At 44.9% G+C, this 15,336-nt stretch overlaps 1 protein-coding gene across 1 annotated transcript in view; it reads right to left on the bottom strand.

Annotated features, from left to right (window-relative positions):
- The window catches only part of REEP5 (receptor accessory protein 5), a 52,576-nt gene extending 44,992 nt beyond the window's left edge, over positions 1–7,584 (bottom strand). Inside the window, exons 1-2 of the mRNA XM_061429910.1 lie at positions 7,254–7,584; positions 6,499–6,592 (exon numbers count right to left, since the gene is read on the bottom strand). Coding sequence (XP_061285894.1) covers positions 6,499–6,592; positions 7,254–7,371 — 212 coding nt within the window. The 5' untranslated portion in view covers positions 7,372–7,584. The remainder of the gene's footprint in view (positions 1–6,498; positions 6,593–7,253) is intronic.
- Positions 7,585–15,336: the final 7,752 nt, after the last annotated feature.

Raw genomic sequence — 15,336 nt, 5'->3', positions numbered from 1 at the left:
TCTTTATAGCATCAGACCTTGCTTCCATCACCAGTCACATCCACAACTGGGTGTTGTTTTTACTTTGGCTCCATCCCTTCATTCTTTCTGAAGTTATTTCTTTTCTTATCTCCAGTAGTATATTGGGCACCTACCGACCTGGGGAGTTCATCTTTCAGTGTCCTATCTTTTTGCCTTTTCATACTGTTGCTGGGGTTCTCAAGGAAAGAATACTGAAGTGGTTTGCCATTCCCTTCTCCAGTGGACCATATTCTGTCAGAACTCTCCACCATGACCCACCCGTCTTGGGTGGCCCCATGGGCATGGCTCATAGTTTCATGGAGTTAGACAAGGCTGTGGTCAGTGTGATTAGATTGGTGAGTTTTCTGTGACTGTGTTTTTCAGTTTGTCTGCCCTCTGATGGAGAAGTATAAGACTTCATACAGATCATCCCCAAACATCTCGCCTCCCTGAGATGTGCTGCCTCCTGACAAAGAACTGAAGGCAAGCCGCATTTGCTCAGAAGACCCAATGCAGTGTGCCATCTGGCTGTGCACAGTTAAAAAAGAGGTTTCTGCATATAACGATGTATAGTGCTGCCATCACAAATCAATGCTACATCACATCGGACAAGAGAAAGAACTTGTTAGTAATATACTCTAATCCACAGTTATAACACACTGCAAATTATTGTGTGTGCAGATATGATTTGGAATGGTGGTACCTTGAGAAACATACTGCCTGAAGTTGATGTATTCGCATTGACAGTGTCAAATGGATAAAGAAAAAGTTAAATCAACAATTAATTTTCATCCCTATGGAAAGTTTTGGCCTCTGTGGGACACTTAAAGAGCCATATGGGAAGCAATTTAACAGAAGTTTAAAACATGGACTCTGCGGCCAGACTCCCTAAGGCTAAAATATCAGTTTAATCATCCACTGTTGTGAGACCATAATCAAATTCCGTCTGTTTCTCTGTTTCCTCATCTGTAAAACAGGAATAATCATAATACTTACATCACAGGGCTGTCATGAGGATTAAATGAGCTATATTTGTAAAGCACTTAAACAGAGATATTTAAGTGTTTATTAAATTATTCAACAGCCCCACAAGGAGCTAAAAGCAGTCACACTCCTTATACTGATAGTAGAAGCTTAAATCGGGCTGGTGAGGACACACAGAAGATAAAATGACACATCACCCAAGAGAGTATGAGATCTGAAAAATGCTGCCAAACATTAGATTAAATATAGACATTAAAATGCTGGACTCAGAGCATCTAGTATCTTCTCAAGCTTGGTGCTAAAATACGCCTGAACGTGCTTTCATATTCCTGCGCACTTAACTGAGGCTCCAGACCAAGCCTAGCCTCTGTGTGACCTTGGAAAACCTTCTAAACTCTCTCTGGATCTTTTGAAAAGCGTTGATGATCAGACTACCCGTTTGAAAGCTAAGGCCCAACTCTGATAGTCCCAGGAAGGTGGCCACCTGATCCTTAACAAAAATACGAAATAAAAAAGAGGAAAAGCAATAGATGTTTTAATAGAATTTCAAACAAAAAGGTTGCTGGGTTGTACAGAAAGCAAGCCCTCCTCCTTTCCCTTATCTTCAGGACAAAGACAAAAACAGAAAGCCATTGGCCTTTCCCTCCTATTATATTTGAACAGAAAAGCAGAGTCAAGAACAGCCACCACATTCCAGGACCATCGGGAGGAGGTTATCTTGGGTCTCAGCTCCAACTTTGATGCGTCATATAGTATACACTCCTGAGAGGTCTCTCAGACAGACTTGTTAATAAATGCAGGGCCACCCCAGAAACAAACAGCCACATAAGATATGATTCGGTTTGTATGAAATGTCCAGAACAGGCAAATCCGTACAGACAGAAAGCAGGCTGGTGATTGCTGAGGACTGGAGTGTAGAAGAAATGAGGGATGACTGCTAAGAGGTACAGGGTTTCCTTTTGGGGTGATGAACCCGTTCTAGAAATAGGCAGCGGTGATGGCTGCAAAACTATAAATATATTAACTGCTAAATTTGTATACTTTAAAAGGGTTGCATGAGACTTCTATCTCAGCAAAAAATGGGGGAGGGCCAGGTCCACTGTGGTAATAAAGTTTCCTATGACTATCCAGTAGTCTGCTTTCTCTTATCAGTAATAGAAGGAAGTAGGGAGATTAAAGTCTTTCTGTCAACAGCTCTTGATAATGAGAAGGCTGGGATGACATTTCAAACTGCCTATACAGGGTGGCCAAAAAGTCTGGAAACATAGAGGAAGAGGATAAAGGTCCTGCTCTCAAAGGGAAATTATCTGCACAGAAAATAAGAGTAACCAGTAGGAAAGGGCCTCCTGATAACAAGCTGGTTCCACTGCCTGGAGGCCTGGCCAGGCCTCTAGCTGTCTTTGGCTCCAACACGCCGCCAAGACCTGGCAGGAAGCCAGGAGCACCTCAGCCCCACCCACAGATTTCCCAAGGTAGTGAGCCAGGAGAAAAGCTGGGAAGACAGACAAGCTTTTCCAAATTTTATTTCTGCACCCTGCAGCCTCTTGGTCAACCAAGCTTGACCATTGTTGGCCACCCAACAGGGACCATTAACTAGCACAATCTGATGGCCCAAGGAGATGAAGCGGCAGAAGTGAACACAGAAAGGTGAGAAAGAAAGGGATTAGCAATAGTTTGGCGGGATCACAGCAGCCAGAATGACCTTAAGAATGTAAATCTTCACGTCACCTCTTATTTCGAACCCATCCAAGGCAGTCAGAAAACATGCAAATTCCCCACAACTACCCGAAATAAACTGCACACTGGACGTGCCAGCCAGTAGCCGTGGCTGGCTGACGCCTGCCCTCACGGGCCCTCCTTCGCCCCTCTCCCCTCTCAGAGCTCCCAGTGCACCAGTGCCTCCAGGGCCTGGTGCACATTGCTTCCTCCTCCAGGGTCTGCTCTCAGCTGGCACCTTCCCATCCATCAAGTCTTAACTCCAATAGTAGCTCAGATGAGTAATCTGCAGGGGGTCCCTGCTGTTAGCCTCTCCCACAGCTCCCTGTGAGTGCTCTGTGGAGGACTCACCACACGGTCACTATTTCATTATTTACTGCAGTTTACTATGTGGTCTATCCGCGCACAGATGGGGACTATGTCTGCCTTAGTCCCTGTGTATCTGAGATGCTGCCACGGTGCATGGACAGCATTTGGTGTTTGCTTAATATTACTAGATGAACCAGTATTTAAAAAAAAAAAAAAAACCACTCTGGCTGGCAAGAATTCCAACAGACGAGAGCAATTAGAGTGATGACAGATCACATCTTGAGTAACGCTGATTTAGGTGCTACTAATAGCACCATTTTCAAGGACTTTCTTTCTGACAATTACACCATCACATTGGTTAAGCAATGAATAGACTTATTAGGCTAATGTAACAGTGATTGCCTCAAATGTTTCCTAACTGGGGGTCTGTATGCTTTATTGTGCTTACAGTCTCCTTGAATCTCTTTCACAAAGCAGAGGCCAGGTGGGCCTCTAGACCCTCCCCAGGGTCTGCAGGCCATTCTTCCACCCCTTCAATCCCCCTCTTCAAGTATATTAAGCACAAGCTATGCTGCTGCTTTATACTGGGGCTTCTCAGCATGACCTTTAAAAATGAGACTCCTTTAAAAATTCCAAAACCTAGGTTGCACCCGAGAGCAATTCATCATAATCTTCAGGGGCAGGGCCCAGGAATCAGTAATTTTTAAGGCTCCTCAGATACTTCCAGTGGGCAGTCAAGGCTGAGAAGCAGTGTTTTAGGGAAAAATCTAAGCACCCACAGAGACCAGCCTTCACTTAATGATACAGAATCCTGTATTCATTTTAAATGAGAGTCCCTTAGACAGCAAGATCAAATCAGTCAATCCTAAAGGAAATCAACCCTGAATATTCACTGGAAGGACTGATGCTGAAGCTCCAATACTTTGGCCACCTGATGCAAAGAGCTGACTCATTGGAAAAGACCCTGGAGCCAGGAAAGATTGAAGGCAGGAAGAGAAGGGGGTGACAGAGGATGAGATGGTTGGATGGCATCACCAACTCAATGAACATGACTTTGATCGAATTCTGTGAGATAGTGAAGGACAGGGAGGCCAGACGTGCTGTAGTCCACCGGGTCACAAAGAGTCATATACCGATTTAGTGACTGAACAACCATATTCATTTTAAAAGTAAGAATTCGGTCTACCAAAAGGAAACACCCTATGAATAAATACTAATAGACGTAGGTACTCATCAATTATCCCCTGAATTTTTATTTAAGTCATTAAAACCCCTTTATTAGATTTCTAATACTCATCACTCCTGTTAAATTGTACTACAAATGTCACTTTGCCTCAGAGTACTCAGAAAAGAAAATAAAGTGTGTCTACTTGATGAATAGAGAAATTCTAAAATATATAAAGCCCATTTACCTCAGAAATATGATCATGTCTACCATTTTAAATAATTCCTAGCAATAAACAGGAACATTTAGCTTCTTCTAAATAAAAACAGCCAATAATATTCAATGGACTATGTAGAAAATGAATAAAAAAATGACTTTAAACAAATGATAAAACTTAAATTGACTCACTTGAAATTACTTTAAAATATGACTTTTAAAATGGCTGGAATTAATCCAATAGGCCAAGGAAAAGCTTGTCCAAGCTCTGTCTGCCTTTAGTCACATCCACTTCCAGATACACAGGTCTACACACCCTACCGAGAAACGGACTTCTACTTTTCTAAAGCCTATACCAATGATCTAATCGCACCAACAGACAAGGTTATGGTTCTCACAAGATTATACATCAAATGGCACTGAATGTGGAGAAAACATTTTTTAAGCTCTGCGGTATTTTTCAAGAGCCATAGTCTCTGCTAGTTTAAAACAATTCAAGCAACTTTTATAAACCTTACAAAAGTGTTCCCCAGAGAAAAGCGTTTGGTCCCTGAATCGGGAAGATCCCCTGGAGGAAGAAATGGCAAATGTTTCCAGTATTCTTGCCTGGAAAAATTCCATGGATAGAGGAGGCTGGCAGGCTACAGTCCATGGGGTCACAAAGAGCATGACTCGACTGAGCATGCACAGGAGATAACTTTTTCATTGATCTGAAAGTCAATCCAGTTTTTCTGGTCGGTCTTCACCATTTGGCATACACAAACAATATGTATGGTATTTTAGCAGATAATGCTGGGGCTGCTGCTGCTGCTGCTAAGTCGTTTCAGTCGTGTCCGACTCTGTGCAACCCCATAGACGGCAGCCCACCAGGCTCCCCCGACCCTGGGATTCTCCAGGCAAGAACACTTGAGTGGGTTGCCATTTCCTTCTCCAATGCTGGGGGGGATCTCCAAATTCAAAACCAAGTAGTAGCCTATCTGTAGCTAGATTTTCTGGAGCCACTAAATGTCTGTACCTGACTAATTCAGTAACTACTACTTAGGTACTTTCGATTTAACTGTTCAGGTCAGAACTAACATTTTCCTAAAACACATTTCCACTTTCTAGTCACATATTAAATTCTAGCCAGGTCTATGATAGACAAGGTGTAATCATGTATTATTGGTGTCTTAGTCTTCCAGCTGACATTTTTTTCCTTTATTTTTATCCTTATGGTTGAGGAAAGTTGTAGAGACCAACTCAATGAAAGTAAAACCCATCAGAGTTCTCAGGAACAGCTGTAGAGTAAAACAAAATTCATTTAAGGGAAAGAATAATTCCTAGTTCAATGAATGGGGAAAAATGAAATCGGACAATATTTTTAAATTAAACACACTGTAGAGTAAATCTGAATTAAGTGAAAGTGAAGTCGCTCAGTTGTGTCCGACTCTTTGCGACCCGTGGACTGTAGCCCACCAAGCTCCTCTGTCCGTGGGATTCTCCAGGCAAGAATACTGGAGTGGGTTGCCATTTCCTTCTCCAGCTTTACTATGTACATAAATATAAGGTGAAATGCACATTTAAATAATTATTAGGGAGAAGGAATCTACTCTCTGTGCGAGTTTCCCTGGAGGCTCAATGGTAAAGAATTTGCCTGCCAGTGTAGGAGAGGTGGGTTCCATCCCTGGGAGGGGAAGATCCCCTGGAGAAGGAAATGGCAACCCACTCCAGTATTCTTGCCTGGAGAACCCCAAAGACAGAAAAGGGTGGTGGGTTACAGTCCATGGGGTTGCAAAGAACCAGGCATGACTTAGCAACTAATACAACAATAATCCACTCTCTGATCTTGGTGAGATCTCCTCAAAAGTAAAGGTCCACTTTGTTCTACCTTTCACTTGTGGAGCTGTTAGAAGGCACACACCCTGCCACTATAAGCTGATGAAACATACATTTTGGCTAGTCATCAGGAGATCAGATGTTAAGGCTCTAAAATGTGTAACCTTAAGCGGTGAGTTACTCCTCTCTGGTCCTTTGACCACTCTCCCAGGAAAATGGGGGATGTGATGTAACTAGGACCGCTCTGGATGGGGGAAGGGGAGGAAGGGACAGTTGCAGGGGGAGTCACTTACGAGACGTAGGCTGGGTAACCAAATCCTATCAGGTTGCAGAGGAGAGAGGCTCCATAACCAAACACCAGGTACAACGCCAGCAGCCCGATGACACCTGGAGACGCGAGGACAGAAGTGGGTCGGGTGGCACACTGCAGCCTCAGCCCCCACCCACAGCGCACGGCTTGGCTCGTTCTAGGCGATGGAGAAAAACAAACCGCACCACGGCAGAGCCTGCGCCTTCGCGGAGCTTTGCCTCAGGTCTGAGGATACCCGGCAGGCCTCCTATTTGTGCCCTTCCTTCCACCATCCTCCCCTCAAGGGGCACACCAGCTGGAGGAGCCGTTTCTTTCCTTCCCCGAGGGTCTAGAGAAGTCGGGATTCCCTGGCCGGCCCGCAGCCCCTCCGCTCCCGCGGGGACACCCCTTCCCGGCCCCGAGCCTGGCGGGTACCCGGTGTTCCGCCACGGGCACCGCGCACCCTCCCGCAGGGGCCGCGCCGCTCCGCGCCAGCCCTGCGCTCCGCCACTGCGCTTGGCGTCCGGCCGCGGGGCAGACACGTCAGCGTCAGCGGTCCCCGCGCCCGGCGCCCTGGGCGCCCCTTCGCCGGGCGGCTCTGGCCTGTCCAGGCAGCCAGTCCCGTCCCTGAAGGTGCCCGCCGCTCGCCCCCATCTGTCGCCGACCCCGCGGTCCCCGTGGGCCTGCCCGGCAGCGGATGAGACAGCTGCCCCCGGGCCAGGCGGGGCAGGACCCCGCGGGCACCGGCCCTGCACTCACCGAGCGCGATGAAGCTCCGGTTCACGCCGGTCTTGGCCTCGATCTTGGCCAGGAGGTCAGTCATGCAGTTCTTCTGGTGCAGGAACTGGTCGAACCTCTGCCTCATGGCTGCAGACATGGCGGGGACCGTCGCGCTCCGCCTGGTGCTGTTCCTGGTGCCGGTGGCCGCAGAGCGAGGTGACTGCGCCGGGGCGGCGGGGCGGGCGACTGACGCGTCCCCGGCGGTTCTGCGCAGCCCCGCTCCGGCCCCGCCCGCCCGCCCGCCCGCCCCTCTCGCGCCCGGGCGCCGCGCCCGGCGCCACACCCTGGGCGGCGGCCCTGCGCCCACGGCTCCCTGCCCGGCGGCCGCCCCTCCGCCCCCACCTCTGTTAACTGAGTGAGCCCCTTTCAGAAATCGGACTGGACAGAAGGACAGAAGGAAAGTGGAGGCAGGCGGCCTTGTTGCTGCCACCTACAAAGTAGGAGGACTGGTTTGATGGACCTACACTGCTGTGTTATATCTACTAACACATTTTCCACTTAAATACTGAAAGGCACGACCAATCCCCAAGAACTGTTTGATTGCAGACCTGCTTTTTCTTTCATGGCCGGTACTCGGCATAGCTTTTCTTACTTATAGATAACAGTCTTTTTGAAAAAACCCTTAAAGAAACAAGACACCCTCCTCTGGGGACACCATTTCCAACAAAAGTACTGCACAACTTAAACCATTTCATGGTGGGCTTGGCATTTGCTTGATCTCTGATACCACGGAAATGTTTCTAGCCTCAGAGACAGTACCGTTTGCTTGCCTTGTGGTTGTCTAGTCGCTCAGTCATTGTCCGACTCTTTGCGACCCTATGGACTGTAGCCCGCCAGGCTACTCTGTCCACAGGAATTTGCCAGGCAAGAATACCAGAGTGAGTTGTGATTTCCTACTCCAAGGGATCTTCCTGACTCAAGGATTAAACTCTTGAGCCATCAGGGAAGCCCCGTTCTTGCCTAGAAGCAAAATTACTCTGGAGAAAATAGGTCCAAGTCTTAGGGCAGGACTTCGCTTTTCTTCCTTCAGAAGGTCCGGCTCCTGCTCTTCATCCACCTAAATATAAGCTCTTTTTATGGCTCCTATCGCACCCCTAGGAATGGTGACAAGGAGGCAATGGCACCCCACTCCAGTACTCTTGCCTGGAAAATCCCATGCACGGAGGAGCCTGGTAGGCTGCAGTCCATGGGGTCGCTAAGGGTCGGACACGACTGAGCGACTTCACTTTCACCTTTCACTTTCATGCATTGGAGAGGAAATGGCAACCCACTCCAGTGTTCTTGCCTGGAGAATCCCAGGGACGGTGGAGCCTGATGGGCTGCCGTCTATGGAGTCGCACAGAGTCGGACACAACTGAAGCGACTTAACAGCAGCAGTAGCATGTTAATTCAGGAAACTCCCTTTGAAAGTAGTCTTTCTGACTCCTGTGATCTGTACCCTGCTGCAGAGTTTTCCTTGTTACTTAAGCTTCAACGTCTCCCCATCCCTTACAGACCAGAGCTACGATTCCTTAGGAAAGCATTCACCGGCCCCCAACATTCTCTCTTTACCCTCTTTCAAACTGACTGCCTTCCACTTCCACAAAAAGCTCCCTTGCCCACTCTTAGGCTTTTCCTTTTATGCTAATTCTCCTTCCTCTTTTCTTCCCCAGATTTTAGCTCAGTTCTCTCACTAGCCCCATCACTACCCAGCCAAATCAGTGACCAAATTAAACAAACAAAAAGCAAATATATAATAAGATTACTGTGATTACCACCCTGCTGAGGTGTCCATTTCTGTCTTTCTACCTATGGACAATTCTCAGTGTGGCAGCTACTTGGGTCTTTCTAAATTGTGGGTCAAGGTGTGCTGTCTTTTTGCTCTTAACCCTCCAGTAGTTTCTGTTGATGGAAAGAATGGCCTCAAAGTTACAGGTGGTATGTGTATGGTTTATCCTTCTCCCCTCTGATCTCATCTTGTATTGTGTACTTCCTAGCTGTGCCTCAAACAAGCTGAGCACACTCCTGCCCCGGAGCTCTCACTTTCCTTCTACCTCAGTGGTCCTCAACCAGCAGTGATTCTGTCCCCCCAGGACATGTGACAATGTCTGGAGACATCTTTGCTTGTAAGAAAGGTGGTCACAACTAGGGTGGCAGATGCTACTCAGTTGCAAAAAGCATCTAGCAGGGATGCCGCTAAACATCCTGCAATGCACAGGTCAGGCCCCCCGAAAAGAAAAATCCAGCCCCAAATGTCAGTAGTGCTGAAGTGGGGAAGCCCTTCTCTATCTAAAACCTCCAGATAAGCACTTAACTGTCTTCTCCCATTCATCAGGTCCTTGCTCAAATGATGAATCTATAAGGTCCCCTCTGATCCAGAATTGCAATCCTAACACTCTCTAACCTGTGACTTGCTTTTGTTTTTTTGTTCTACAACACTGACTACTCTCTGCCATTCTATATGTTCTACTTTTTGTATTTTTTTCTTCCCCCAATAAATTATGAGATCCACAAAAGGGGGTATCTTTGGCTGTTTTCTTTATGTCTGTATCTCAAACACCTAGAATAGTGCTTGATACTTAATAGGTGTTCAGTAACAATTTGTTGAATTAATGAATATCTAACATGCATTGTGCTACTAAGTATTCTAAGTGTTTCATGCATGGATTCATGTAATTCTCATGACAGCATGGGGTAGATACTGTTTTATCCTCATTTAAAGGAGGGAAATGAGGCATACCAAGGTCTCAAAATTGATAAACGTCAGAGCTAGAATTCAGACAGGACTCTTACCCCTCAATGCACTACTGCTGTAGTAGTTCAGTCCCTAAAGCGTGTCTGACTCTGGGACTCCATGAACTGTAGCACACCAGGCTTCCCTGTCCTTTGCTATCTCCTGGACTTTGCTCAAACTCATGTCCATTGAGTCGGTGATGCCATCTAATCATCTCATCCTCTGATGCCCTCTTCTCCTTTTGCCTTAGATCTTTCCTAACATCAGGGTCTTTTCTAATGAGTCAGCTCTTTGCATCAGGTGGCCAAAGTATTGGAGCTTCAGCATCAGTCCTTCCAATGAATATTCAGGGTTGATTTCCTTTAGCATTGCCTGGTTTGATCTCCTTGCAGTGCAAGGGACTCTCAAGAGTCTTCTCCAGCACCCCAATTCTAGAACATCAGTTCTTCAGCCATCAGCTTTCTTTATGGACCAATTCTCATAACAGTGCATGACTACTGGAAAAACCATAGCTTTGACTATACAGACCTTTGTCAGCAAATTGACGTCCCTGCTTTTTAATGCACTGTCTAGGTTTGTCAGTTTTGCTTCCAAGGAACAAGCAGCTTTCAATTTCATGGCTGCAGTCACCATCAGAAGTGATTTGGAGCTCAAGAAAATAAACTCTGTTGCTACTTCCATTTCTTCCCCTTTTATTTGCCATAAAGTGATGGGACCAGATGCCATAATCTTAGTTTTATGAGTTTTAAGCCAGCTTTATCACTCTCCTCTTTCACCCTCTTTAAGAGACTCATTAGTTTCTCTTCATTTCCTGCCATTATTAGAGTAGTATCACCTATCATTTAGTTTCACTTCACTGCCATTATTAGAGTGGTATCATCTGCATATCTGAGGTTGTTGATATTTCTCCCTTGATTCCAGCTTGTGATTCATCCAGTGTACTGCTGATATGGGTCAGATAGTGTCTTCAAAAAAGATAAGCTGGAGTGATAATCTCCTTCTCATTTGGAGGTAGTATCTTTATAAAGGTAGTAAATTAAGATGAGTTTATCTGGGTGAGCTCTAATCCAGTATGACTAGTGTACTTATAAAATGAGGAAATTTGGATGAGATAGAGACAGACATGGACAGAGGAAAGACAAGGTGAAGACACATGGGGCGAAGCCAGACTTCTACAAGCCACAAAGAGAGACCTGCCCTCATAGATCTTGAAGGAAACCAGCTCTACCAACACCTGATCCTGGCCATCTGGCTTCCGGAACTGTGAGACAATACATATCTTTCACCGAAGACAGGCAATTTATAGTTTAGTCATGTACAGAAGGAAAAGATAAAGGGAGAAATGCCATGCAGAAATTTTACATTTTACATTAAAATTTTACATGTTACAGCAGCCCTAACTGATATAACTGGCTACCAGAATAACTGAATTTTAAGTTTTTAGCCAGTTGTGAATTTAATTTCCTAAGTAAATACAGTAATTACTCATTTGTCTGGAAGTCAAGGTCATGTTTTTGAGAACTTCAAATGATTCACAATTTGATAGTATTATTATTTTTTAAGCCAAGGAGCAATGTCCTTTAAGTGTTCAAATCAACCTATATTTTTATCTCAACTTTTCATATTGTGTCAACATTTGTATAATATCAGCTATGCATGAAGTATCTAGAAGCATACTATTCATTTAGAATTCTTTTGTAGAAATTTTTCTACAATTTTCTAAAATTCTGAAATTTTTCCCAATTTTCTGTGAAGTTAGATTGCAAGTTTTTCTCTCTTTCATTATAATACTGGCAAGATGAGGCAGCATAGTAAGGCGTAGTGTGTGTGTGTGTGTGTGTGTGTGTAGCACAGCCTCTGGACGCGGCCTATATGGGTGAAATCCCAGTGTATCATTTAGCTCTGTGACTTTGGGCAAGTTACATAAGCTTTCAGTGCCTCTAGGGGTGACATTAGAATCTATTTCACAGGGTTGTCATGATGATTGAATGAGCTGCTATTTCTAGAGTTTTGGGAAGAGTTCCTGATGCAAAATAAGTGTTTCTTAAATATATATAAATACTTTTTGGCTGCACCACATGGCATGCAGGGTCTCTAGTTCCCTGACCAGGGATCGAACCCATACCCCCTGCAGGGGAAGTATGGAGTCTTGACCACTGGACCACTGGTAGTCCTTCTTAAGTAATTTAAGAAAGAAAGAAGGACAAACATAACCAGATGCTAAAATTGAGCTAAAGGAGTACATAGTTCTTGCCTTTAGGAAGTTACAGTCAAGTTAGGCAATGTGGGACCCTTAGCTCTTTCAGTCATCACCACAAAGCTTAGACTCTTTCAGAAATAAGAAAAGAGATGCAGAAGATAAGAACTCAGCCTTAGGTCTCAGACCATTCACCTACTCATATTCATGGAGTATATCCTGGGTGCCCCATGCTGACAGACCTGAGAACCAGACAGACCAGGTCTCTGTCTGGAAGGCCATGGAGCAGGCTGGCCTGAAGCAGGTTGACTTTGGCAGTTCCTAAGAAGGAAGTCAGGCTAACCTGGGATGATGCAAATGATGTTACTCCAGCCTTTTCTGAGCTACAGAACAAAATTCTGCCAGAGACCTATGATCAGGTCACTTTAGTTGTCCACAAGTTGTATCTTCAGGTTAAGATAACTTCTTAACTGCTTGAAATTATTAATATATTTCTGTTCTACCTCTCATATATGTTAGGAAGAAGTTGCACTGCATAGTTTGCCTCGTAATCTCTTTGTTACCCTCCCTCCACCCCAAATATGGAGGCGGAACCCTGCATGTTCCTGGATCCTGCCACCCAGGCGGTGGCTAGCCTTCCCAGTCAGGAGACCCTCCGACCCTGTGGACACAGCCCTATTGGCGCACAACCCCCATCCCTCTGCTGGAGGAGGTTAGTGGTGACATCATCAAAATAAAAAGAGCAAAAGACAAAGGAAACAAAACCTGAGGCACAGACTTTCCAGATGACAGGAGGAAAATGCAGAGGCTTAATAGAATTTAAGAAAGATTATTGAAAGAAATAAAATGTGAAGATTATTGTGCTTCATTGAATACATTGGAATTACATTTTATTTGCTTCATTTGTCTTCAGTTCAGTTCAGTTCAGATCAGTCGCTCAGTCGTGTCTGACTCTTTGGGACCCCATGAATCACAGCACGCCAGGCCTCCCTGTCCATCACCAACTCCCGGAGTTCACTCAGACTCACGTCCATCGAGTCAGTGATGCCATCCAGCCATCTCATCCTCTGTCGTCCCCTTCTCCTCCTGCCCCCAAGCCCTCCCAGCATCAGAGTCTTTTCCAATGAGTCAACTCTTGACAAGTCAACTCTTGGCATGAGGTGGCCAAAGTACTGGAGTTTCAGCTTTAGCATCATTCCTTCCAAAGAAATCCATTTGTCTTAGTCTTCAACATTTTCTACTGAAAGTATGGACAGAGCATTGTATTATGTGTTCCCATTTATCAAACAAGAAATTCAGTAGGTTCGGTCTTTAAGTTGTGTCCAACTCTTTGCAGCCCCATGGACTGCAGCATGCCAGGCTTCCCTGTCCATCACCAACTCCCAGAGTTTGCTCAAACTTGAGTCGGTAATGTCATCCAACCATCTAATCCTCTGTTGTCCCCTTCTCCTCCCGTCTTCAATCTTTCCCAGCATCAGGGTCTTTGCCAATGAGTCAGTTCTTCACATCAGGTGGCCAAAGTATTGGAGTTTTGGCTTCAGCATCAGTCCTTCCAATGAATATTTAGGTCTGGTTTCCTTTAGGATGGACTGGTTGGATCTCCTTGCAGTCCAAGGGACTCTCAAGAGTCTTCTCCAACACCACAGTTCAAAAGCATCAATTCTTCGGCACTTAGCTTTCTTTATAGTCCAACTTTCACATCCATACATGACTACTGGAAAAACCATAGCCTTAACTAGACGGACCTTTGTTGGCAAAGTAATGTCTCTGCTGTTTAATATGCTGTCTGGGTTGGTCATAGCTTTTCTTCCAAGAAGTAAGCATCTTTTAATTTCTTGGTTGCAGTCACCATCTGCAGTGATTTTGGAGCCCCAAAAGATAAAATCTCTCACTGTTTCCATTGTTTCTCCATCTATTTGACATGGAGTGATGGGACTGGATGCCATGATCTTCATTTTCTGAATGTTGAGTTTTAAGCCAACTTTTTCACTCTCCTCTTTCACTTTCATCAAGAGGCTCTTTAGTTCCTCTTCACTTTCTGCTACAAGGGTTGTGTCATCTGCGTATCTGAGGTTGTTGATATTTCTCCTGGCAATCTTGATTCCAGCTTGTGCTTCATCCAGTTCAGAATTTTGCATAATGTACTCTGCATATACATTAAATAAGCAGAGTGACAATATACAGAAAGTTGAATTCTAGAAAATAACTTCTCACAAATGAAAATAAGTCAACCTAGGCATATCCTTTTGTTCTTCAAAACATTTGTAGTCTGAAATTGAATATCATGTGTCGTTGGTATTGCATATAAATCTAGAGATTTTCACCAGGTATAAAATGTGCAGTGCATTTCACCCTTCCAGTTCTCTCATAATGCCTGCACAGGAGACAAATAGGAAATAAGTCACTGGTAAGTTGTTTCTCTATGTTCAAGACCAGTTAGGCCAGTTCTGGACAAACCATAGCATTTGGATTCCATACTGAGATTGTCCACTGACCCTGGGGTCTGTTTCCAACCATAGAGAGCAATCCAGATTTACCTCATAGCCTGCAGGGTGGTGTGCATTTTTTCACTCTTCTCTCCATGTAGGAGAAGGATGAAAAAGATACACTTTTGTGCACTTCTCTTAAGTGCATCAGGAAAATGCACTTAACTTGAATGAAGGAATTGAGCAGTTGTATTAATTTCCTTTGGCTGCCTTGACAAATTACCACAAACATGGTGACTTATAACAGCACAACTTTACTGTCTCATAGTTCTCTGTATCAGAAATCTGACAGACGCCTCACTGGGCTAAAATCAACATGTCCTCAGCAAGGCTACTTTCCTTTCTGTAGGCTCAGAGGAAGATTTGACCTTTGGTTCATTTTGGATTTTTGGCAACGTGTAGAGTCTTGTGGTTGTAGGACTGAGGTTGCCATTTCCTTCCTCATCTTCAAAGCCAGCAGCTGTCCGTTGAATCCTCTCATACTTCAAACTTCTCTTCCTTTTTCTTCCGTCTCATCTCTCAGACACATCTACCTTTCACTTCCATTTTTAGGGTCATGTGATTATGTTGATCCTACCCACATAATCTAGGATAATCTGCCTATTTTAAGTTCCATAAACATAAAAACATCCCTTTTGCCGTGTAAGGGGACATAATCACAAGTTC

This window comes from Bos javanicus, chromosome 10 (assembly GCF_032452875.1).
Source record: "Bos javanicus breed banteng chromosome 10, ARS-OSU_banteng_1.0, whole genome shotgun sequence".
In the NCBI taxonomy this organism is placed as follows: domain Eukaryota; kingdom Metazoa; phylum Chordata; class Mammalia; order Artiodactyla; family Bovidae; genus Bos; species Bos javanicus.
The sequence above is the reverse complement of the archived record's forward strand: the minus strand, read 5'-3'. Positions and strand labels throughout refer to the sequence as shown.